Source organism: Ornithorhynchus anatinus, chromosome X2 (assembly GCF_004115215.2).
Source record: "Ornithorhynchus anatinus isolate Pmale09 chromosome X2, mOrnAna1.pri.v4, whole genome shotgun sequence".
In the NCBI taxonomy this organism is placed as follows: domain Eukaryota; kingdom Metazoa; phylum Chordata; class Mammalia; order Monotremata; family Ornithorhynchidae; genus Ornithorhynchus; species Ornithorhynchus anatinus.
The window spans coordinates 471,100-495,390 of NC_041750.1; the positions used below are offsets into that span (position 1 = coordinate 471,100).

The window sequence follows — 24,291 nt, forward strand, 5'->3', positions numbered from 1 at the left end:
GAGAGGCTCCTGGGCGTGGAGAGCGGTCCTGGGTGCAGAGAACCATCCCCAATCCCACTGCATTTATCTACAGATCTTTACATTACATAGTATTCATTATTCATTCATTTTGTCATCATATTAATGTCTATCTCCCCCTCTAGACTGTAAGCTCGTTATGGGCGGGGAACGTGTCTACTGATTGTATTGTACCCTCCCAAGCGCTTAGTACAGTGCTCTGCACGTCGTGAGCTCTCAGTGAATACGATGGATTGATTGATCAGTGGGAGAGTACAGTAGAGTTGGTAGTTCTAATCCCTCCATCAGTTTCCCGTTTAGCTGTAATCAAAGTAAATCACTGACTGGGAAAGGGGCTGAGGTGGGTGGAGGTTGCGGGGAGTCGAGGGCAGCAAGGGATTCTAGGGGCTCCCGACGGAAGACGTGGAGAGGAGGTGGGGTGTGAGGAGGGCTTTGGATGTGCTGAGCGCTGCGGTCTGCCAGGTGTGGGGAGGGAGGGAGTTCCAGGCAGGGGGAAGTGGGGTGCGGGAAAGGCGAGAGCGAGGAGCAGTCAGGCTGTGAGCTTGGGAGGGATGAAGAGGGCGGGTAAGAAGAGGAGAGACGCAGGATGGGGGGCGTTGGGGGAACGTTGAAGTCGAATGACCGCTCTGCATAGTGCCCTCGGTCCCCGGGGACCGTGGCTTTGACTCGACACCCCGGATCGAGGCGGACCAACCGACAAGATCGATGCAACGTCCCCGTGCCCGCGGGCGCTGTCCTCACTCCTCCGGGGCCACACCAGATCTTAGTCTTTAACCAGGCCGTGGGTGCCCTGGGGCCTTTTTCTCGCAGAAGAAATCAGGCTCGCTGTCCCCAACGGAGTGGCCTTCTCAAGATGAAATCCCCTGCCCCCTCGCTTGGACTGTGACTCCCCCTGTAGACTGTGAGGTCGTCGTGGGCAGGGATTGTGTCTGTCTGTTGTTCTCTTGTACTCTCCCAAGCGCTTAGTACAGTCCTCTGCACACAGAGCTCAATGAATACGATTGACTGGACAGTCTCTGTCCTCTCGGGATCTTGGCGCATCCCATCTTGGGGGATGATGCTGCTGTGGTCTCTGTGTGACGTGATGAAAGTTGTCTTTCCTCTCTCCTGATCAACTGGTAATTCTTTCTCCGTTTTCTGTCTCTGCCCTGCAGAATGGTAAAGCAAGCTGACGCTGTGCAAGAATCTTTCTGACTTTCCCCTCCCCATGTAAAGTATGCTCAGCTCCTTTCCAGTGCTGTAAGTACCTATCAATCACTCAGAACTTTCTCTGGCTTTTGGGGGGGCTGGGCGGGCGGGCGATGCCGGTGGGGGGGGCGGGGAAGCGTGGATAAGGCCGAAATGGGCATTTAGCTCTCTTGAGTCTTGAGCCGGGGTCAAGGCTCAGCGTGGGCGGCCACGGTCCTTGCACTCGAATTGTCGCACAAGGTGGACTGACGCTTACGGTGTCAGCCTAGTGGGGGGTGAGGTCTCCTGGCTGCAGGGGGGCTTGGGGCTGACGTGGGGGGTCTCCAGTGACCTCCTTTGCGCCCGAGGGGAGAGTCGCAGATCCCCCTCCTCCCCGCGCCCCCAGGCATCTTCCCATCTCTGTCTTCTGGCCCATTTGTCCTTGGGGACCCCGGCGGGGGGCGGGGGTTCACTGTAGAGGATGAGGAAAAAGTTCCATACAGCTCCCTTCATCCACCCCTGCTGGATGAAGGGGTGACCCCTGCTGCTCCCCCTCCACCGTCGCCCCTGGGGCGCGTGCCGGGACAGTGCGATGTTTACCCTTAGGCAGGGGTGGGAGGGCGGACCCGAGCCAGGCGAGGTTGCGGCGAGGCTGTTACGTTGTCAGCGTCGATCCGCCGCCCTGGAACCGCCATGTGTATTAAGTCGGGCCCGGAACTCAGGCCTTCCGGGAATTTCAGAAATTAGCGAGGGAAATGGATCTCATCGAGCGCCCCTCCGGGGCCTTAATGCATGTTCCCTTCATGCGTCGGCATCGTGTTCCTTTGGCCTGGAGCGACGACCCACGGGGCCAGCCCTCCGTCCTTTCCGGGGAGAGGCGGGACCCCGCGGCCGGCCGGACCGCGCACCGCTCGGCAAACGGCGCCTTCCCCCGGGCCTCGGAGGCGAGCCTGGGAGAGGCAGGCTGCTCCCCCTCTCTTTCCATTCCTCCGAAACTAATAATGAGGATGGCATCGATTAAGTGCTCGCTCTCTGCCCTGCACTCTGCTGAGCCCTGGGGGCGAGGCAGAGTCATCAGATGGGACCTGGTCCCTGGACCTCCCACTGGCCCTCTCTGGTCCGTTTATTGTTACGTTGTACCCTCCCAAGCGCTTAGGACAGCGCTGTGCGCCCAGTAAGCGCTCAATAAATACGATCGACTGACTCTCTGGCTTCCCCCAACCCCTGGAGCTTGGAATATTCCATTCCCGCCTCGCCTCAGATATTCCGCGGTGCAGGGGAAATGGAGGGTTTTCCCCAAAGCCTGAAACGCAGGGTCCCCTAGTGCAGCTTGGCAGAAAGCGGGGAGAGAGGGAGGGAGCGAGCGGGGAGAGCGAGTTCTTTTCCGGGCTAAGACAGGGAAGGCTTTCTTCGCGGAGCTTTGAGAGGAAGATGCGTTACATGCTCTCTGCTCGCTGGGGTCTGGACAGGGGCCGGACTGGGCCGGACCGGGGAACGGGCACAAAATGGCGGCCGAGGAGGCTGCCGGCGCACAGTTCCGGGCCACTGAAAAATCGCGGGTGAGCAGGCTGGGGCCGGGCAAGGCTGGAAAGGGTCTGGTGGCCCCCAGGGAGTCCTGCCCTTTGGCAGCAACCATTCCTTGGCCTGGCAGCCCCCAGATAATAATAATAATTATAATAGTGGTTTTTTAAGGTGCTTACTATGCGCCAGGTACTGCACTCTGTGCCGGTTCACTCAATCCTGGGCACCTGCTCGGACGGGGCTCTGTGCCGGGCATCTGCTGTCTGCGGAACACTGTGCCGTGTGCCTGCCGGGCACCTGTAGAGGGTTCAGTGCTGGGCACCTTCTATATTCAGAGCTACACGGCTGGGGCATCCAACTGAGGAAGGAGGCACAATTTCCCATCCTCAAGGAGCTCACAATATAATAATAATTATGGTACTTTTTAAGTGCTTACTATATGTCAAGCACTGGTCCAAGCACCGGGGTAGGTACAAGTTAATCAAGTTGGGCACGGTCCCCGTCTCACATGGGGCTCGCAGTCTTAATCCCCATTTTACAGACGGGGTAACTGAGGCCTAGAGAAGTGCAGTAACCCGCCCACGGTCAAACAGAAGACGTGTAGCGGAGCCAGGATTAGAACCCAGGTCCTTCAGACTCCCAGCTCGAGCCAGGCCAAGTTCAACTTGGGGGCTTTCTACCGCCGGCTCCGCCCGTGTGCACCCTCTCCGGTGCTCTTCGGGCAATCCCTCGCGTGGAGCAGTCACGTGCCCCTTTGCCTCTACCGTGTGGCCAAGTGGCAAGGGGTGGGGTGGGGCGGCGCTCAATGTGGAAAACTCCTTCATCCAGTAGATAAAAATAGAAACCGAGAAGTAATCACTTTTTTAAGACTTGGCTAGTAAAAACAGTTTAAGCTGAGGGATCGGCTGCATTAAAAAAAAAAAAACACGGAGCCGTATCGTGAAGCGGCTTCCGAGTGGGCTACGGATTGGGGGCTGGGCGCGTGGGGGGCCAAAGCACCTAGGATTTGGTGGTCATTATCGGGGTCCTTGTCGGTAAATTTTTAGCTTTTCTCAAGCTGCGGTTTTCTCTCCGGGCCGGCAAGGGTCCCTCGGAAGCATTTCTCCCCTCCGGCTCCCGAGGCGAAGCCGCGGATGAAACGGGCACCCGACGTCCCCGCCGGCCCGCCCACGGCAGCCGCTGGCCCCCACGCTCGGCCAGGCCTGGCCTCCGGGGTGGGGCTACTTCCCTTCCACATAGCACAGGGCCCTTCCCCCGAGACGGGAGCCGGCTTCCCCCGGGGAGCCGGGGGGAAGGAGGGCCCCCGACAACGGGGCACGGTGGCGGATTTGACGGGGCCCGGCCTTTCCAATCTCTCGCTCCGAAGCCCACCCAGCCAGGGACGGGGAGGAACTTACTCAGAGTGGCCGTCTCGATCCCTGATTTATAAAAAAAACAGAACATACAGAAAAATTATTCTGTGGGCAGGATTCGGGTTGAGGAAGATGAAACCCTAAAAATTCAAACCCTCCTTATACTATGTTCTCGTTTCTTTCGTTTGGCTCTTGGGGGTGGGGGGTGGGGGATGGTGTTAGAGGAGGAGGAAGGTGGGACCAGGTGGGAATCTGACAACCCCCGGAGGAACGCTGGATGTTGCAGTGGGTCTTCGATTCCGGGGACTCGTGTTTTGGGAAGGGTGAGAATAGGCCACTCTTCCCGGGGAAGTGTTTGGAACTAGAGAAGCAACACGGATTAATGGAGAGAGCCCAGGCTTGGGAGTCAGAGGACCTAGGTTTTAATTCCAGCCCTGCCTTTGCCTCCTGGGTGACTTGGGCAAATAACTTAATCTGTCTGCACTTCAGTTTCCTCATCTCTAAATTGGATATTCAGTCCTAGTCCCTCCGACCTAGCTGGGGAGCCCTGTGCGGGACAGGGACTTTGTCCAACCGGATTAATTAGTATCTAACACAGTGCTTTGCACATAGTAAGCACCTAACCGATGCAGTGGTAATAATAATAACCGAGGCTGGCACACTTCAAGGCATGAGTAGACTGTAAACCCCTCAAATTAAAGAAACTGCTGTGTTGGAATCTGTTCTTTCTGCACTCACTTTAATCGTGAAATCCTATGGGGTCTCTTCTCCTCTAAGGGATGTGACTGTGCAGATTATTAGATGGGTCTGTGCATCTTCCCACGTAGAGGCCTGCAGGTGGCTGGGAATTGAAAATGTAAGAAGTTCTGGGAGGGAATCGGGAATAGAGAAAGGAGGAGGGCAACAAAAAGAGATTTAGACTTGAAGGTCTAAGGAATGTGTAGGGTAAACTCACAAACAGAAACTTAGGAAACTTTCCTGAATATTCACTGTTCCGTCAATCATCGTTATTGAGTGCTTACTGTGTGCAGAGCACTGGAGCAAGCACTGGGGAGAGTACAGTATAGCAGAGTTGGTAGACCTGTTCCACGTCCACAGTCTTGAGGGACTCTATATTCGGTCGTGTTTATTGAGCACTTACTATGTGCAGAACGCTGTATTAAGTGCTTGGGAGAGGAAAATGTCGCAGAATTAGCAGGCATGTCCCCAGTCCATACGAGCTTACGGTCTAGATTATTTTTGTTATTGCTGAAAAGCAGCATGATCTAAAGGAAAGAGTGCCGGGAGTTAGGAGACCCGGTTCTCATCGCGACTCTGCTGTGTGATTTCGGCCAAGTCACTTCACTTCTCTGTGCCTCGGATTCCTCATCTGGAAAACGGGATTCAGTACCGGTTCTCCCCACCCGCTGGACTGTTTACTCTTATGTGGGACGGGGATTGGGTCTGACCTGTAATCTACCCCAGTGCTTAGCACAGCGTCAGGGCCTAACAAACATAATAATGATAATGGCCAGAGGAGGTAGGCTTCTTTTGTTAGTCTCATCCAAAGCCCTCAGGGTCCAAGGTGAGGCTGAGATTTGGCCCAGGTGCCTTCTCTTGGCCCCTCAGTCCACCCGCTTTGGCCACTTTTCCTGGGGGACTTCCCCGAACGGCTCTCGGCTGAGGGCGGGTGACGACCAAAGCCACGGCCCTCTGGATCGGACCGATGGGCAGCCTCAGCCGTGCCGACACCGTGGGCATTTGGAGAGGCCGCGTGATGCTGGTCCTCTCTGTGCCCATCTTCAAGGCCCAGTGGTCCTCTGTCTCGTCCTCCCCTCTGGACAACCCGTCCGTCAGATGACCCTCGCCCCCTCCTGACCAACGCGTCCTGCGGGCGTGGGTGCCCCAGGCCGCCCGCCTGTCAGGCGAGGGCATGTGCTCTCGGGGTGGTTCTGAATCTACTGTCGTCAGTGGGCATCCTCTCATCCTGGCAGGCTGAGATCTGGGGAACGGTACTTGCGTGTTCACCCCGCCTCCTCCCCGGGGGATTCTGGAGACTTCGATTCCGTCCACTCAAGGCCTGCAGAGACTTGACCTTTTGGAGGCCCCCGTACTCACAGGGAAATGGCCCCGGCCCCCAGGACTCTAGAGGCCATCTGGATTTCTTTCTGCAGTCACCTCTAGCCCACGGCGGCGGGGAGAGGGGAGACCAACTCCGTGTCCTGGGGCCTTCGGGGAAGTCCTCCGGCCTCTGCCCCGAGGGCAGTCGGGCTGGGGAGCATCCTCCCCTCCTTGTGCTCTGGCAGCCGGCCTCGCTGACCGAAGCGAAGCCGGTTAAACGGTGGAGGGTCTCGCAGTACCCACGGCCTGTCTCTGGGCTTGGGGAGCCCCGTCAGCCTGGACTCCCGGCCCGCTGCCTTGCACATAGGTGGGCAGGAGTAGGGTTCAGCAGTTTTGGCCCATTAGCCAAAATGGGCCGACCAGAAGAGGATAAAAACGAGTAGGAGGCAGGTGAAAGGCAGGGCAGGACGGGGCTTCACATGACCCAGAACCCTGGGGAGACTATGGCCACGGCGGCAGCAGCCACCCTGAGCCACGAGGAGCCTGATGCACTCCTCCCCGAGCCCCAGTGACCGGCTGCTTTTCGTTTTCGTTTAATTTGTCCGTCGTGGTTCTTGGGTCGTCTTAGTATTGCTGTTCCCACTCCTCCACCAGTGTTACATCTTTGGATTGGGGGCCCTCGAGGACCAGGGACCGGATTCGGTTCCCACCCTTGCGTTCTTTTCCAGCACTCGGTCTGGTGCTCCGCACCCCTCCAGCGCTTAGTCACTGTGAAGGCCGCAACCAAAAACGGAGAGATGGGCTGAGGTTGGCTGGGCCCGGTCCGCTGGGACCAACGCCCTTCCTGCCCTCTCGCCCTCCACCGGGGCTGCGTCGGTGTCTGGAGGGTGGGACTGATGGGTCGATCCAAGACCGCGGGACGGGCACGTCACCCGACGTCTGGGAACCACCGGGCTCCAGTCCGATGAACTGCGGCTCGAGGTTGCCACGTGGCCTCAGGCGGCGGAGCCGGGCAGAGGCCGGCGCCCTTAGGGGCTCCCGGGCCGCCTCTCCCACGAGGCGGGGCTCTGCCCTCCGAAGGGATTTTTCACAAAGGCACGCCGCCACGTTCTCGCGCTGGAACCTTTGATTCCCGGGGGACCCGAGAAGGGGAAGCGCCCATCAGGGCACCGCGCCCTCCTTCACGGGCTCCACATCCGACCCCAAGAAGACGTGGTGTCTCTTCCGCCCTGAATGCGCCCCGTCGTCTGGGGGAGGCGGGGAGACCCGGGGTGGGGGCATGGGTGGGGAGGAGGTCCGGACGCGCCCCCGGAGAGCGGCGGGCGCGGCGGGCACGGCGGGCGCGGGGCCGGCGCGACCGGTGGAAGTGGAGTGTTTTACTTGTCACTTTGTCTTTAGTCTGCTGGAAACCATGTCTCACTACACAGATGAGCCCCGCTTCACCATCGAGCAGATAGATCTGCTCCAGCGCCTGCGCCGCACTGGCATGACCAAGCCCGAGGTCCTGCACGCCTTGGAGACCCTGGACCGCCTGGACCAGGAGCACAGCGACAAGTTCGGGCGGCGGGCCGGCTACGCGGGCGGCCCCTACGCCAGCAGCGCCGGCGGCGTGCCCGCCTCGTCCTCCACCGCCACCGCCGCCACGCAGACCCGGCCCTCCGGCATGTCCCCGTCGCCCAGCAACAGCTACGACACCTCCCCGCAGCCGTGCACCACCAACCAGAACGGGCGGGAGGGTGCCGAGCGCCTGGCGGCCTCCAACGGGAAGTTGTCACCCCCCCGCTACCACGGCAACAGCCTGGGCCAGCGGTCCTACAGCTTCGAGGCGTCCGAGGAGGACCTGGACGTCGACGACAAGGTGGAGGAGCTGATGAGGTCAGTGGCGCGCTTCCCGCCGGCCTCCCGAGAGGGGCCCGCCGGGATCGGTCGGTCGGTCTGCCCCCCGGTTCTCTGGCTCTCGATCGATAGTCGGCGGGCGCTTAATGAATGCCGTAAAGATGACTTTTTGTTGAAATGTAAAATCACCCCCCGGCACCCCAGCCGTTCACAGGCAGTAATGTCTGAGTGCCTCTGGTAAGCCCTCCTCTCCTCTTCCCCCACTCCTTCTGCACCGCTCTTACTTGCTCCTTCATTCGTCCTCCCTCCCGTCCCCACAGCACATAGGTATATATATCTGTAATTGATTTACTTACCTATTTATTTATATTAATGTCGGTCTCCCTCTCTGGACTGTGAGCTCGTTGTGGGCAGGAACGTGTCTGTTTTTTGTTATAGTGTACTCTCCCAAGGGCTCAGTATGGTGCTTTGGAGAAGCAGCGTGGCTCAATGGAAAGAGCACGGGCTTTGGAGTCAGGGCTCATGAGTTCGAATCCCAGCTCTGCCACTTGTCGGCTGTGTGACTGTGGGCAAGTCACTTAACTTCTCTGGGCCTCAGTTCCCTCATCTGTAAAATGGGGATTAAGACTGTGAGCCCCACGTGGGACAGCCTGACTCCCCTCTGTCTACCCCAGTGCTTAGAACAGTGCTCGGCACATAGTAAGCGCTTAACAAATACCAACGTTATTATTTGTACACAGTAAGCGCTCGATAAATACGATCGAATAGCTGGGTGGGCTTTTTTCCCCCTAAAGCCTAAGGGAGCTGGCCTTCTTCGGGCCCGTTCTCCTTGGTCAGAACCAGTGGGCCCCTCCCCCGGAGCCGCTGACGGTAATGATGTTGCCACGATGATGGTCTCGATAAATAATTTCCGGGTTCCAGACCCTGTGCCGAGCACCAGGGTGAACAGAAGATCACGAGAAGGGACACAGTCCCCGGCCTCTCCGGGGCTCACAGTCTCAGATTTGTGACCTGTATTCATCCCACCCTCAGCTCACACAGCACTAACGTCCGTAGCCTCAATCGATTTTAACGTTTGTCGTGCTCAGGGAACGTGTCTGACAGTTCTGTTAGAGTGTACTCCCCCAAGCGTTTAGTACAGTAAGGACTCAATAAATTTGATTGATTGATCGCTAGGTGGGAGGGAGAGAGCGGGAATCATATCCCCATTTTACACATGAGGAAACCGAGGCCCAGAGAGGTTCGGTGACTTGCCCCGGGTCACCCAAAGTCCTTCATCTGTTTTTTTCCCCCCGTATATTCTTTCCCAGCACTTCGTAAAGGGAAAGACTTAATAAACACCGTTACTACAAAGTGGCGGAGCCGGGAACGGAATCCGGGTCTCCTGAGCCCCTGCCCTGGGTCAGTTCCCTCTCTGGCCCCCACCGGCTCCAAACCCTCCCAGCAGCTCCGTCCGGGTGAGCTGGCGAGCCCTCGGAAGCCGGCAGGCCGAGCGCGGTGTGGAGCGAGAAAGGCGGGCCCAGCCGGCGGGCCCCGGGCAGGTCTTGCCAGCTGCTCCTCCACAGCCACCGCCCGCTCGTGGTGGAAGACTGTGAGGTGAAGAGGCAGAGGGACTGGGACAGAAGGTCCTTCACTCCCCTCGCCCCTGCCTCTAGCTGGGCCCTTCAGGGGATGGTCAGAGGCCCTGGGCCGTAGCAGAGGTGGGGGCTGGACCGTCCTGGGCCCGGGAGATGGATGGGGCACTTAGCCGAGCGGGGGGGTCTGGACCGTTGAGGGCCCAGGGGATGGACAGGGCACTTAGCAAGGGTGGGGTCTGGTCTGTCACAGGCCTAAGGTGTGGACCGTTGAAGGCCCAGGGGATGGTCAGGGCACTTTGCAGGGGTGGGGTCTGGTCCATCTCGGGCCTAGGGTGTGGACCGTTGAGGGCCCGGGACGTGGACGGGGCACTTAGCAGGGGTGGGGTCTGGTCGGTCTCAGGCCTAGGGTGTGGACCTTTGAGGGCCCACGAGGTGGACAGGGCACTTAGCAGGGTGGGGTCTGGTCCATCGGGAGCCCAGGGAACAGACAGGGGTCTTTGGGTTTGACCGCTCAGTTGGCTTTGGTTCTCGGAACCCGGGGAGTGCGTCTTTCCAAATGGAGAAGCTGAATTATCTCGTCCGGCGACAGCGGCGTAGTCCGTCTGTCACCGAATCCTGTCTCTTCTTCCTTCATTAAGTCTCCAGAACCAGTCCCTTTCTCTCCATCCAAACTGCTACTAGGCCGGTCCAAGCACTTAGCCTGTTCCCGCTCAATTTCTGGGAACAGTTTCCCCTCCGGCTTCCCTGCCTCCTGGGTCTCCCCACTCGAGCCCATACTTGCCACTGCTGCCTGGATCATTTTTCTAAAAAACCATTCAGTTCTCATCTCCTCACTCCTTAAAACATCCGCTGGTTGCCCATTCACCTTCACATCATAGAGAAAATCCCAACACACCGAACAGAAATTCCCCCGCCGAGACTGTGTTCGTTGTGGGCAGGGATTGTCGCTTTTTATTGCCGTATTGCACTTTCCCAAGCGCTTAGTACAGCGTTCTGCACACAGTAAGTGCTCAATAAATGTGATTGAATGAGTGAATGAATACTTTCAGCTCTGAGGCACTCAATCAGCTCTCCCTCTCCTACCTTACCACCCTGATCTCCTGCCACAACCCAGACCGCACGCCTCACTCCTCCAACGTCAACCTGTTCACCGTACCTCGATCTCATCTATCTTGCCGTCGACTGTTTGCCCTAGAACTCCGGCCTGGAACTCTCTCCCCCGTCACATCCCATAGGCCACCATCTTCCAAGTCTTACTAAAAATCAAACCTCCTCCAAGAGGCCTTCCCCGATTAAACCCTTATTTCCCCAACTATTTGCCCTCCCTTCTCCATCTCTGTCTCTGAAGCTGTACCCTTTAAGGACTTTGATACTCACCCCAGCCCGGCCCCACAGCATTTATGTTCATATTCATATTCTCTGCCTCATCTCCTATCTGTAATTTATTTTAATGTGTGTCTTCCACTCTAGTCTGTAAGCTCCTGGAGGGCAGGAATCGTGTCTACTATTTCTGTTGATTCGTACTCTCCGAAGAGCTTAGCACAGTATTGTGCACACAGTGAGCACTCAGTAAATACTATCGATCGAGTGATTGGAAAGATGCCGTAAGTAAAGGCCCGAATCCGATTTTGCCGTGAATTCTCTCTCTCTTTTTTAAAGCTTAATAGAAAAAGTGCCCATCTGTTCCACACTTAATAATAATCCTTTGAATTTACATTATGCTCTTATTTTTCTCACTTCAGCGTCACAGTGCCTTTGGGAGGCGGGGAGGGCCGGGATGATTCTGATCATTTTACGGATGAGAAAGTTAAAGTCCAAAGCGGTTAAGTGACTTGCTGAAGGTTTTAAAGCGGGCTCTAGTCCCAGCCCAAATCTCCTGACTTTCAGACTTGTGCTCTTTCCATTCGTTCATTCATCGGTTCTCATTAAGCACTGTACTAAGCACTGGGAAGGAATGCATAGATGAAAATCAGGCGCGACCTGCCCCCTCAAGGGTCTAAGAATAAGGGAGGGGAGTGGGGATGGTTGGTAGACACACGGAAGACTGAATCAATAAGAACATAAAACAGTATAAAAGTCAAGGCCCACAGTAAGTAGAATGGGAGCAGAAGGGCCCAGTGGCTTGAGAGAGCAGAGTCTCGGGCTCCTCGCAGCTTAGGGTCCCGCAGTCGCCACGGCCTCGGCCACGGCTTTCCCCGCACCCGCGTGGTTGGAAAGCCTCACGCTAATGCCATTTCCAGCACGGCTGCCACTCCCCGCTAACCTATTCCGTGAGATCCTGAGGTTAGCAAGGATGCGACGTGGCTCAGGTTAACTGGTTAATGTTGCTTTGGGAATGCAGAGTCCAGGGCTGGGGGGGAGGCTCAGCTCAGATAACACAATTCTCATAACAAAATCACACACACACATACACACAAATTCTCTCTCCCCACCGATGAATTTCACCGTCACTGCCGCCTTCAATATGGAAGGTCCGCTAGCATATTAACTCATATAATTGCCCCACTTTGGATGAGACTTTTGCAACCCAAAATGAAAGGGGCAATTAGTTGGGGAATTAAGCCTTAGCAATAAGGGGTTCAGGAGAAAAAAAGAGAAGAAAGGGAGGATTTTTTGCACTCTCCCAAGTGCTGCATACAGTGAGTGATTAGTAAATTAAGGTAGCCCTTCCTCTCTCCCACTTCCCTTCCCCTACAGTGTCCAGATCCTGCTTTTCTTCCTGCCCCTGCACATGCCCCTGTCCCTGCCTTCAAAAATAGTCTTTTATTTCCTCAAAAATCGTTGTGTGCGAAGGGGGTATTATGTGGTGGAGGGGGTCTTATGTGATGGAGGCAGTCACGTGGGTGAATTAAGTGTCTTTTCTCCCGCAGGAAAGAGTACAGGGCTGGGAAGCAGGAGACCGGGGTCCTTTTCCCAGCTCTGCCTAGGCCTGCGGAATCACGTTGAGCCGGCCACAACCTCCCTGGGCTTCAGAGACCCAGATGGGGTAGATGGTGATATTCCCCCCCCCCCCCCACAAAATGTTCGTCCGCTTTCATAACCGGGTATTTAATCCCCATCGAAGGGCTTAGCACCTAGTAAGCCGTCACCAGTAAATGCCGTTGCTTGGACGAAAGCTTGGGTGGAGGTGGCCAGCTGTCTGACGGGTCGGACTGAGGCGATGGCACCGCCCCAGTGGGGACGCCGTCCCGAGCTGTCCCTAGATGGTAGGTGAGCGGAGAGGGGTCAGGGGCTGGGGAAGCTGGCTTCAGGAGCGGGGAGGGGTGTCGGCTGGCTTTGCCCTCTGTTGCTCCTCTGGCAGGGGTCCCGCTGGTGGGCAGAATGCCACAGTGCCAGCCCCAGGGTTACCTTCGCCTCCACACACCTGACTGGACATGGGCAGGGTCAAAGGCCGGGACCACAGGCATCTTCTTGGCTTTCGTTTCTCTGACTTCTTCCCGTGGGGGAGGGGGGAGGCGGAGTCATTCTTCCGGCACCCGGCTGGTCTGTTCTATCCGTCCCGTCACGCTCTGGCTCTCTCCCTCTCTTGGTATCCCCCCTTCAGGGTCCGGAGTTTAGTTACGGCGGCCCCCACCACTGTCCTGCCCCTCAGCCAGAGTCCCGCTTTCCCGGGGCTCCGAAGCCACTCCGGAGAGGCTTCGGCGTCTCGGAGCCGGTCCAGAACGCACCCGTAGCTCAGGACTCTCCGGACCCGTAGCGGGTCTGTATTGGGAGAGCACGTGCTCATATGTTGCCCTTGACAATTGCTGTTCTGTCAGCTGCCGGCTGGTGGTCTGTCAGGGCAGTGGAACTGAGCCTCAGGAGCCCAGAAACCTCCCCTTACAGTGCCTCCCTGCATCCCTGCGAGGAGTTTCCGCTCACCCCGCCGCCCCCTCAGCGCATCAACCCGCCGAAGCTCGGCGGGCCCGGCATCGATGGTTTCGAAATCCAGTCAGCGCAGGGTCGATCAGCCCACCGCCGCCACGGAGACCTGGTGGATCCCCATCTTCATCCGCTGCCGTGGATGTCCCTGTCCCCTTTTGGGAGAGTTGGAGGTTCCCGAGTCACCGATTTGGGGCTGGTGGAGGAGCTGGGAGCCCTCGTCTGAAGAGGGGCTCAGACCCTAAAAGGGAAGAGACCCTTGCCGGCCTTATCGACAGCCTCTTGTAGGCCCTCGAGGGGCACTAGGCTTAGTCCCAGAGAGACCCCCAGGAGGAGAGGAAATGGTGTACTAGCTACGGCCGGCCAGGCAGAGACGGCGGGTTCCCAGTGTCTGCTCCCTGGAACTCGTTCGGAGGGGCCCTAACCGTGACCTCAATCCTCACTCCGGCCCTCGGGGCTCCTCTGGCCTTAGGTTCGGCATCCAGGACGTGTCCCGCCAGTTGATTCTTGGGGCTCTCTGGCCTCCCCGACATTATCGTTTGCCCACTCTAGGGGCTCGCCGGACTCCTCTCCGTCATCTTCCACCCAACTCCCTGCGATCACCATTGCCTTTAACAGCTGAAGGTGGTATGCCTGCGTCAGATTTATGTGTCTCCCAGAAACAAGCTTCCACACCCAAGGACTTGGCCCTCCTCCTCCCCGAAAGCCCAGACCTGCCCCGTAGCATGGGGGCAAGATGGTAGAACCCCAAAGGCCTTTCGGGGAGGGGGCAGGGGGTTGGCTTTAGTTCCCATCCCTACTGGATCTGGATCTGTTTCCCAGTCTCACCTCTCTCTGCTCCCAGCCCCGACTCCCCGACCTCTAGACTCTATGCACATTGTGGGCAGGGAATGTGTCTATTATTTTGTACTCTCCCAAACACTTATGACAGTGCTCTGCACACAGTAAATATGATGGAATGAAATATGATTGAGTGAATGCCCTGACACTGACGCGCGCCCCCCCCCCCCCCCACCCTTCTTGTCTCCTGTCTGGCTCAGGAGGGACAGCAGTGTGATCAAGGAGGAAATCAAAGCCTTTCTGGCCAATCGGAGGATTTCCCAGGCGGTGGTGGCCCAGGTGACAGGTAAGAGCCCCCGAGTTCCAGTTTCATTTTCTTGTCTAAGTGCACGTGCCCTTGGGGGCCTGTGCCTCCCACTGTGTGTATGTGTATGTATGCCTCTGGGTATGTGTGCCCGTGGAAACATGGGCCCAGGTAGTATGTGCCTCTAAGTACATGTGTCCCTGGGTACCTGTACTCCCAGTACAGGTGTGTGTGTCCACGAGTGGGTGCGTGTGTGCCCGTGGAGGCGGGAGTGTGCCCGCGTATGCTCCCAGCGCGTGTGCAGCTGTGGGGAGCGCTGGTTGCGTTTCTGCATTGCGGTGCAGAACTGTCAGCCCAGTCATGAGAACGTTCGCCTTTGATTTAGGACCCATTGTCTCGCACATCATGGAACTTCCCCAGTGAATCTATTTATTTTTTTTTTTTCTGGCTTGTGCTAGCAATTTTTTTTTTTCTACAGCATTGTGATAAGCACACAGTTCCAATTCTGCAACCGAAATGGTTTCTTTAAATAGTTTTCTTTTAATTGCGTTTTTACACGTGGTGGGTGGGGAGGAGGGAGACGGTGGGGTAGCCAAGGCGGGGGTCTGCGTACTCCTCAGCAGGGTTCTGAGCGCTCTGGGGGAGGGGACCCCTACGAAACCCTGGACCTGAGGTGTGTGGAGATGAAAACCAGGAGAGAGAAGGGCAGGGTTGCCCCCCTGCCCCGGGATGCCAGCTTCCAAGGGCAACCCAGTGAGCATTGTCCAAAAGGGGGTTGGAAATTGACATCGGAGCTGGCGTGACTCTGACTTCCCCTCTTCCCCCGCCATTTCATCTCCACACACCTCAGGTCCACTCCGCTGCCAGAGCTCGGCTAAGCCCGCCGGTGTCGGGCCCTGCCCGGGTGCCGATAGTCCCCGCCGAATGTGATGGCTTCCGGCTAGTGCCTGAGAACGTCCCGTGTGGGCCCCGCTCCGGGGAGACCCTTAGAGCCGCACGGCTGATGGCCGTGGGGTCTAGCTGCCTGCCCGGTTCTGAGCCCGGCCCCTGCCCCCGCCCGATGCGTCGTCATCAAGCGAGAGTTCCCGCCGGGAGCGGCGGAGAAGCCTCGGGGCCGGGGAACCCGGGCAGGGGAGCCTTTTCCGGGGCTCCCCCCCTCTCGCTCGTCTCCGCTGGCCGACCGATTCCCCCGGAGGCCTCAAACTCGAGGAGCGAAGGTGGCAGGCAGCACGTTGCAAAGGGGCCAGGTGGCCTGGTGCTCTAGCTACAGGCAGAACCGGCCTAGATCCCGAGGGTCCCGATCCCCAAAAGCACTGGACACAGATAAGTTAGCCCTTAGCAAGGGGTACCGCACAGGTAGCCGGGGCGGGGAGGGTCCGTCTGAGGGTGGCGATGGGGGTTGGTCTGGGGGCATTTCTGGTGGGGCTCTGCGTGTGCCCTCGCCAGGGTCCTGCGAAGGCGAGGTGTCCCGCGGCCGTCTTTCTCCCCTCAACCGACTGCTCCATCCTGATCACATTTGGAGCACTGCAGAGGAACGAGCAGAGTCCAGATGATTGCAGTTAGTACTTATCGAGCAGCGTCTCTGTCAAGAGCACCGTACTAAGCGTCTGCCGCTTGTGTGTGGAGAGTTGTATTAGGGAACTACTCTGAGTGGAGTGCTGGATTGAGCACCTACTGTGGGTGGAGCGTTGTTCGTAAGTGTCCATTAGTAGACTAGAAGACAGGGTCCCTGCCCTCCAAGAGCTGACAGTCTAACGGGGAGAGCACAGATATAACTGTATATATATATATATATATATGTAATATATAATATAACCAAAGAAGGCAGTCAAATAAGTGAAATAAATGAGCTGATAATCACTTGTGGGCTGAAGGAAGCTAATGGGAATGTCGTGGTCAAGGAGATTGGAATTAATCAGGGAAGTTCTCCTGGAGGAGGTGACTTTCCAGGAGGCTTTGAAGGTGGTGGGGTAAGAGTTTGGGGGTGTTAAGTGAATGCATGTGGAGGAGCTTTGATTTAGGACCCAATGGCTCGCACATTACGGAACTTCCCCAGTGAATCTATTTTTTTTCTGGCCTGTGCTAGCAATTTTTTTTCTTTTACCGCATTGTGATAAACACACGGTTCCGATCCTGCAACCGAACTATTTGGGGGGAGGGAGTAGACCCTGCATTCCAAGCAGCAGTCAGAGGTCACACAGCTGTAGGTGTGGTTTGGCTGCGGGGAGAGCCGAGGGTCTGAGCTGGGGCCTGGTGGGAGGAGAGAGCCAGAGATGAGAGGATGAAGTGGTCAGGTTGGAGGTACCGACGGTTTGGCTCAGGCGAGCAAAGCTGCCGTGTGCGTCTTCCCGGGAGGCCAGAGGGATCCGAATGTCGGTCCCTTCCCCTCGTGGCTAATGGCAACTGGCCCGGAGCCCCCGCCGCCCGGGGCTCGAGGTCGGAGACAGCCTCTCCCCCACTGCTTCCCAGCTTTCTCTCCGTCCCCCAGCTTTCCCTCCATCCAGTCCTCCCCGACTTCGTCTCTTCCCAGGCTTTTTCTGAAAGTGTCTGGCTATGCGAAGAACTCTGCCTTCCAGGCCTCAGCAGCCTCTGGACTGTAAGCTTGTCATGGGCAGGGACTGTGTCTATCTTTATATTGTACTCTCCTAAGCACTTAGGACAGTGCTCGGCACACAGTAAGAGCTCAATAAATACGACCGACTGACCGATTGGCAGTAGCCCATCCTGGTGGGACCCCCGGGCCTTGGTGCCACCGAGCCCTGCCCAGCTGCCGGGCCCGGACGTGGGACGGAGGGAGAGGGGAGAGACGTCCCCGGCCCGGCCCCGGCGAGGGAGCCCTGAGGGATGGGGAGAGGGCGGTTCAGGGGGCGGTGTTCCCAGAGACCTGTGGCTGCCTAGCTGTTGCCCCTTGTAGCTCCTGAAGGGCAGAGGTAGGCCCCGGGGAGGGAGAGAAGGGCCGCTTGGGAAGGAGGAGGTGAGAAAAGGAGAGGCACAAAGCAAAAGCAGGTGCTAAAACCAAGCCGGTGTGGAGGGACTGCGTTAGCGATTGGCAGGAACAATGAGGAGGTTTCTTTTTATAGAAGCTCCGGGCTCCTGCGAGAAGACAAACAAGGAGTTCAGGGTGGGGTCTGTATAAATAACCTCCTTCTGATAGGGAGAAATGACAGTGGAAACAAGAGCTAATTACAGAGGGCCCCCCCCACCAAATCTTCCCGCTTGCTGTTGGCAGGGCCTGGCAACCGGGCACAGCCCTTCCTGCCAGGAGTGGGCTTTCACCCTTGGGTGGGCTGGACAGACTCCAGACTCTCCTCCGTGGGTGCCAGGAGGGACGGGGGCCACCGGGAGTACCGGACGGACCCATCGCAATGGCTCAGAGCGTGGGCCTCTGCCCTCCCAGCCCGGGGTTGTGTAGGGAGGGGTGGGCTTTTCTCTGGCGTCCGGGGATGCCAAAGGGTGGGTTTTCGCTAGGCGCATCGGGGACGTTGAAGTTGGCCATCTAAGTACCAGAAAAGCTATATGGAAGTATGATCCTTATTAGGCGTTCACTCTGGGCCAAGCACTGGGCTAGATCCTGAGGTAGATACAAGAGATTCACATGGGACCCAGTCTCCCCCGCCACTCGGAGCTCACAGCCTACGAGGGAGAGCTTGGATTATTATCCCGTTCATTTGGCAAATGGGGAAACCGAGGCCCGGATCAGTTATGTCACCGTGAAGATTTCGGAGGAGAAACCCTGGAGCCGTGGAGCATGTGGCACCCCCGGTGTCCCCGTCAGACCAACGGGCCCGGTGGGCCGACCCTTTTCCGATTCCCTTCTCCCTCCTTTTCCCCCCTTCTCCTGCCTTTCCTCCTCCTTTTCCTCCTCCTCTTCCTCCTCCTCTTTCTCCCCCCCTTCCTCCCGACTACGGTGCTCTGATCGATTCCACGGGAGTAAGGGAGGACACACTCTCGGCCCCTGTCAGCCTCTGGATTTCTCTGATGTGGGGGCGGGGGAGGCAAGGGTGAGAGAAGGCTGGACCAGAGACGGGGCCAGACTCGCATTTGATGGCTTTATTTCTGGGCTCTCCGTCCCGGCTCGCGGCCAGCAGAGATCGGGAGACCACATCCGCCCGGGAATCTGGGACTCTGGCCAGGACCGTTATGTTCCGAAGGGACGACTCTCCAGGCCCGGTCTCCAGGTCTCTGGGTCTCTCCTCTCCCTCTTTAGGGAAGGGCCACCGGGGTAACCGTGTCCTCTCAGCGGGGGATTTGGGGCTGGTACCGATGGAAGGTCGCGACCTGGAAGTGGTCCCGGGTGGAAGCCCGGCCGAAACGGGAGCAGCCCTGGGCCTGCCGCCGCCTCCTCCGTGGGGACTCCCTTGGCCACCGAAGCCCCGCCCCTGCCCCGAGAGATGCCGAACAAGGTGGACGGACCCTTCCCGGGGGTGGGGGTGCTCAGCCCTGAGGGAGTCAGGGAGGCGGCCTTTGGGGCCGACCCCCTTCAGCCCTGTCCACATTCTGGGGCCTGGCCTCAGGCATCAGAGAGACGGGATTGTCCAATCTGTTGGGCTCAGCCCGCTCGAGGGTGGGGCTGGGCCTTTTCCCTCTCCCGGGATCTCCCGGGTGCTTTGTAGAGCGCTCTCTCTGCTCACAGGAGGCACTCCGTAAAATTCCACCAGTTGATCCATCTGACCCCGTCACGGTCTCCCTGCCCTCCCTCGTCTCGATCCCACTGACGGGAAAAGTGGGAGCCGTCCTTACCTCCTGCCTCGCGTCTGAGGGAGTGGCCAGTCAGAGAGGAACGAACAGTCAGGGACCCAAAGGGCCTTTCCTGGGACGGTGCCCCACGGGCTCTTCTGTGGGCTCTGTGGGCGCTGTGGGCAGGACATACTCCTTCAAGGCCCTCGCCCGTGTGGGGAGAGGGCCCCGTCAGCTTCTCCAGACCCCAGCCCGGCGCCCCTACGAGCTCGGCAGCAGCCGAGCAAGATGCCAGCTTCTCCCCACCCTCAGACGCTCACCTCCCCACTTCCGCTTTACCATCTCATTGCATTTCTATGTGCATTTTGGTGCTGGGCTCTCGCTCTCCCTACCTCCCTTCCTCCCGCCGTCCTTCCCCCTCCCACCCCCTCTCCTGTGGCCAGCGGGTGGGTGGGTGGGCCCGGGCCTTGGGCCCATGCCGTTCCCTGACAAGAAAGCATATGTCAGCATGGGGCTTGGCTTCATCTTTCACCCACCCCTGAGGAAGTACACCGTCTCCCTTTCCCTGTTCTCTGGGTTAGGTGCTGGCCTCAGGGGACCAGAAGGCCTGGCCAGAGCAATACTAATAATAATAATATAGTATTTTTTAGATGCTTATTATGTGCCAGGCACTGTACTAAGCACTGGGGTAGATACCATCAAATCAGGTTGAACGCAGTCCCTGTCCCACCTGGGACTGACGGTCTTCATCCCCATTTCACAAATAAGGGAACAGAGGCCCAGAGAAGTTAAGTGGCTTGCCCAGGGTCACACAGGAGACGTGTGGCGGAGTTGGGATTAGAGCCCAGTTCCTTCTGACTCCCGGGCCCAGGCTCTATCCACTAGGCCACACTAAAAGCAGAGGGAGAGGAGCCAGAAGTCTGTAGAGAAGATCCCCGACCCCATGCACCCTGGACAGGAGCGAGGTGCCGGCGGCACGGGGCATCGGGAGGCCGTGGGATCTGGGAGTGCCCTGGGAGAGCCTGGCATGGTGACCCCAGGGGCTGAGCATCCCCTCCCTTCCTTCCCCTTGGGCTGAGTGAAATGATCCCCAGGACCGCCCTCCCCTGCGGCCAAGGCCCTGAACGCTTCTGTCTCCCGGCAGGGATCAGCCAGAGCCGAATCTCGCACTGGCTGCTGCAGCAGGGCTCAGACCTGAGCGAGCAGAAGAAGAGAGCGTTCTACCGCTGGTACCAGCTGGAGAAGACCAACCCCGGTGAGTCTCTGGCCACGGGCGCCACACGTTTGTCTGCCGGGCGGCAGCCCCCGCGCCAGCTGGACGGGGGCGTGAGAGGGCGTCGCTCACGCCCCAGCCCCCCCTCGCAGGAAGAGGTGGCCATAGTCCCCAGGAAAGAGAACGGGTCCTCCCGGCGCAAGAACGCGGCCTCAACTTTCCGATGCCTGACGGGCACGTGGTCGCTAAGCCTCTGGGTTCCGTGACCCGGGACCAGGAGAGAGGTGGCCAGCCGGGGCCACGCACCTCGCCCCTCCCAGCCCGGGGCTCCATCACCAGCGGTGGTGGCAGCTCTTCCTAGGAAATGCTATCATCGTGCCTTGCCCTCGATGTTTGCCCGTGCGGTGTATCACGGGGCAAGGAGGGGCCGGCTAATGGGTGGAGCGGGCGGGCGCACGCACTGCCGTGAGGAAGCCCTTTCTCCCCAGAAAACAAAGCCAAATGGAATTGTTTTTTCTAGTTAAAACAAAATCAGGAAATAATGGATTCAGAATAAAATGTATTCTCTGGAAACATCCTAAATTCATTATGTAAGAAATAACTCGGCTTCTCCAGCATATGTCTTTCTCCTTCTCTCTCTCTCATTCTGTGTACTTCTGTCTCTCTTCCTCTCTTTGTCTCTCTTCCTCTCCCCGGAGCTCTCTCTGCCTCTACTTCTGTCGCTCTCTTTTTTTCCCCTCTCTCTTTCTCTCTCCTCCCTCCTCCAGCAGGTCTTTATCCAGGGGAATGACATTCAGTGTTGTGTTTACCCGGAAAAGCAGTCCAAAATTGAGCCGTCTTCATCTCCATTTTACAGAGGAGGTAGCCAAGGCACACAGAAATTAAGCGACTTGCCTAAGCTCACACAGTAAAGTGGCAGAGCCGGGGATTAGAACCCAGGTCCTCTGACTCCCAGGCCCATCCTCTATCCACTGGGCCATGCTGCTTCCAATCTGTGTCCGCTCTGATTATCTGCATCTACCCCAATGCTCAGCGCAGCTCCTTAGCACATAGGAACCGTTAGATATCAATTTTTCCATTATTATATGACGGTCGAGTGTCTGCCCGGATCGCTGCCCTGTGGGAGAGTTAGGGCTCAGCCCCCGGCACCCGTCGGAATAGGAGGCGTTGGCTAGGATGTCAGCGGCGCGCTGGTCACCCCCTGCGCCCCCTGGACAGGCCGGCTGGCAGGCGAGGGACCTACTCTCTGCTTGGGGAATTCCAGCCCGCTCCACTCCCCTTCCCCTGCCTGAACCCAGGCCCAGGGGGAGGGCATGAAGGGGGCACGACCCGTGGGGGTGGGCGCGGATGCCGGCTTGAGGTCCGGGAGAGCCACGGTCTTCATTCGTTGTTCCAGGGGCGACTTTGAGCATGAGGCCGGCCCCCATTCCAGTGGAGGACCCAGAATGGAGGCAGACCCCCCCGCCCGTCACGGCCACCTCCGGGACTTTCAGGCTCCGGCGGGGCAGCCGCTTCACCTGGAGAAAGGAGTGCCTGGCGGTCATGGAGAGGTACCCGTCTTCGTTGTGCGCATCGTGTGTGTTCCGCGCCGCGGGGCTGCCGAGGGCCACGGCTTGGGATGGGCAGGGGAGGAGGCCCAACTTGGTGCGGTTCGGCCATTCTGTCAGGGAGAATTCTGCCAGTCAGGGGTGGGGTTTGTTACATCCCTGCCCGGGGTTTTTGGGGGTGGGTCGACGGAACCTGGAAAGCCAGGGAGAGTTGGTCCCAGCTCCCACCCGCCTGCACTGCTTTGCGCTTGGTCTCTTAGGGCGGTGCATTCGGCTGGCCCAGCTCGCCCGCCGGGACCTCTGTGGAGTCCTGATCAGGCTGGGTGCCGTCACCCACGGGACCCTTTTCTCTCCGCCCCCCCCGGCCCGCCGATGACATCTGATTAATGACCCGCTCGGGCTTCCCTGAACTCTGGAGGGTCGGGACGAGGACAGGGGAGGACAGCAGAGTAAGCGCTGAAATTTCGGCTCTAAATACGGTGCCGATGACAACCCGGTACAGGTGCCAGCCCGGACTGAGGCCCCAGGCTGGTACGCGAAGGCATCTTGACACGCGTGTCATCTGGGCACACGGCGGGGTGAGGACGGTTCGGTTTATTCGGTACATTTCTAGAGCGATGCCTGTGGTTTCTGTGATTCAATTCTCCCGTCTTTACTGCTTTTTGGACTTGCTCCCAGGACGGTTTATTAGTTGTTAGGCCAAGGTTTGGGACAGTAGATTCAGAAGGTCTCTTCTTCTCTGCTTCTGCCTCTCCCCGACTGTCGGTCTGTGTCTGTCTTTTTCTCTCTGCCAGCCTGCTTCTCTCTCCCTTTTTTTTCCTTCTAAATTTTTCAGCAAGTGTCTGTGCTTTGAAGGTAGAGGGCCCATAGTCCCAAAAAGGAAATTCTGTCTTTATCTGCAGCCTAGGTGTGTCCGGGACCACTGCCTCGCGAGATCCTTGTTCTGCTTTCCTGGCCACCTCGGACTCGACCTGCGCGCGGAGAGGGTTTTCTCCTCAGGGCTCCTGATCGGGAAGGGCGCCGAGTTAGGTTTGCGTGGCAGAGGGGCCCGCGGCGGGAATGCTGTGTCCAGACTCTGATGATCATCGTGAAATTCATCAAGCGCTTGGCACGTGCTAATGGCCGGGGTAGATACAGAGAGACAGATCGGATCAAGTCCCCATCCCATGCAGGGCTCGCGGTCTAAGAGGGAAGGAGAGCAGGGATAATAATAATTATTATGGTATTTGTTAAGCGCTTTCTATGTGCCAAGCACTCTTCTAAGCTCTGGGGCTTGTTATGCACCCTGTCCTGCACTGGGCTCACGGTCTAGGTGGGAGGGAGTAGAATCAATCCCCATTTTATAGATGGGGAAACTGAGGCAGTTAATAATGGTATTTGTTAAGCGCTTAACTATGTGCCGGGCACTGTGACTTGCCCAAGGTCACCCAACTAGACAGATGGTGAAGCCGGGATTAGAACCCAGGTTCTCAGACTCCCAAGCCTGGGCTCTTTCTGCCAGACCACACTGCAACTCTGTCATCAGTCAATCAGTGGTATTTATTGAGCACTTACCACGTGCAGAGCGCTGTACTAAGCACTCGGGAGAGTCCAGTACAACAGAATTAGTAGTCCCATTGCCTGCCTGTAACGAGGTTACAGTTTAGAGGGATCTCATCAGTGAGATTTTATCAATCAGTGGTATTTATTAAGTGCTCACTATCTGCGGAGTACTCAACTAAGCACTTGGGAGAATGCCATAAAGTAGAGTTGGTAGACCCCCATCCCTCCCACAATGAGCTTATAGTCTAGAGGAGATAAGCATTAAAATAAATTACAGATGGGAGAAGATAAGTTACAGATGAGAGACCTGAGGCCCAGAGAGGTTAGGTGATTGTCCTAGTTCACTCAGTGGGTCAGGGACAGAGGTAGGACTAGAACATAGGACCCGTGACTCCCAGCCCCGTGCATTCTCTGCCGAAGGTCAAGCCGGAAGTTGTCCTGAAAGTGTTTCTTGCCCTGGGTCCCCCTATTCCACACTTTCTCCCCAACTGCTTTCTCAGGATCACACCGTCTCTCTTTCTTCCCTTCCAGTCCGTGTCTCTCCCACCCCAAGGGAGGTTCTCTCCCTCCCTAAGTGGCTCTTTTTTCTGGTTTTATTTTTCTGTCTTTTTATTTTATGGTATTGGTTAAGCACTTATTAGACGTCAAACACTGTTGTCATTCAATTCATTCAGTCATATTTATTGAACACCTACTGCGTGCAGAGCCCTGGACTAAGCGCTTGGGAGAATACACTATAACAATAAACAGACACATCGCGTGCCCACAAGGAGCTTACAGTCTAGAGGGGAGGTGCTCTTCTAAGCGCTGGGGTAGGGACGGGTTAATTAGGGCGGATACAGTCCCCGTCCAGTGT

General features: G+C 57.5%; 1 protein-coding gene across 10 annotated transcripts in view; it reads left to right on the forward strand.

The window, feature by feature from the left end:
- HMBOX1 (homeobox containing 1) overlaps nucleotides 1-24,291 on the forward strand; it is a 60,046-nt gene that overhangs the window by 19,875 nt on the left and 15,880 nt on the right. For 9 of the 10 annotated variants that reach the window (XM_029052823.2, XM_029052824.2, XM_029052821.2 and 6 more), the window contains exons 2-6: nucleotides 1,173-1,257; nucleotides 7,497-7,973; nucleotides 14,413-14,498; nucleotides 20,278-20,388; nucleotides 21,743-21,896. In XM_029052823.2, coding sequence (XP_028908656.1) covers nucleotides 1,235-1,257; nucleotides 7,497-7,973; nucleotides 14,413-14,498; nucleotides 20,278-20,388; nucleotides 21,743-21,896 — 851 coding nt within the window. In that variant the 5' untranslated portion in view covers nucleotides 1,173-1,234. The remainder of the gene's footprint in view (nucleotides 1-1,172; nucleotides 1,258-7,496; nucleotides 7,974-14,412; nucleotides 14,499-20,277; nucleotides 20,389-21,742; nucleotides 21,897-24,291) is intronic. The other variant, XM_029052825.2, reaches the window with a different exon arrangement.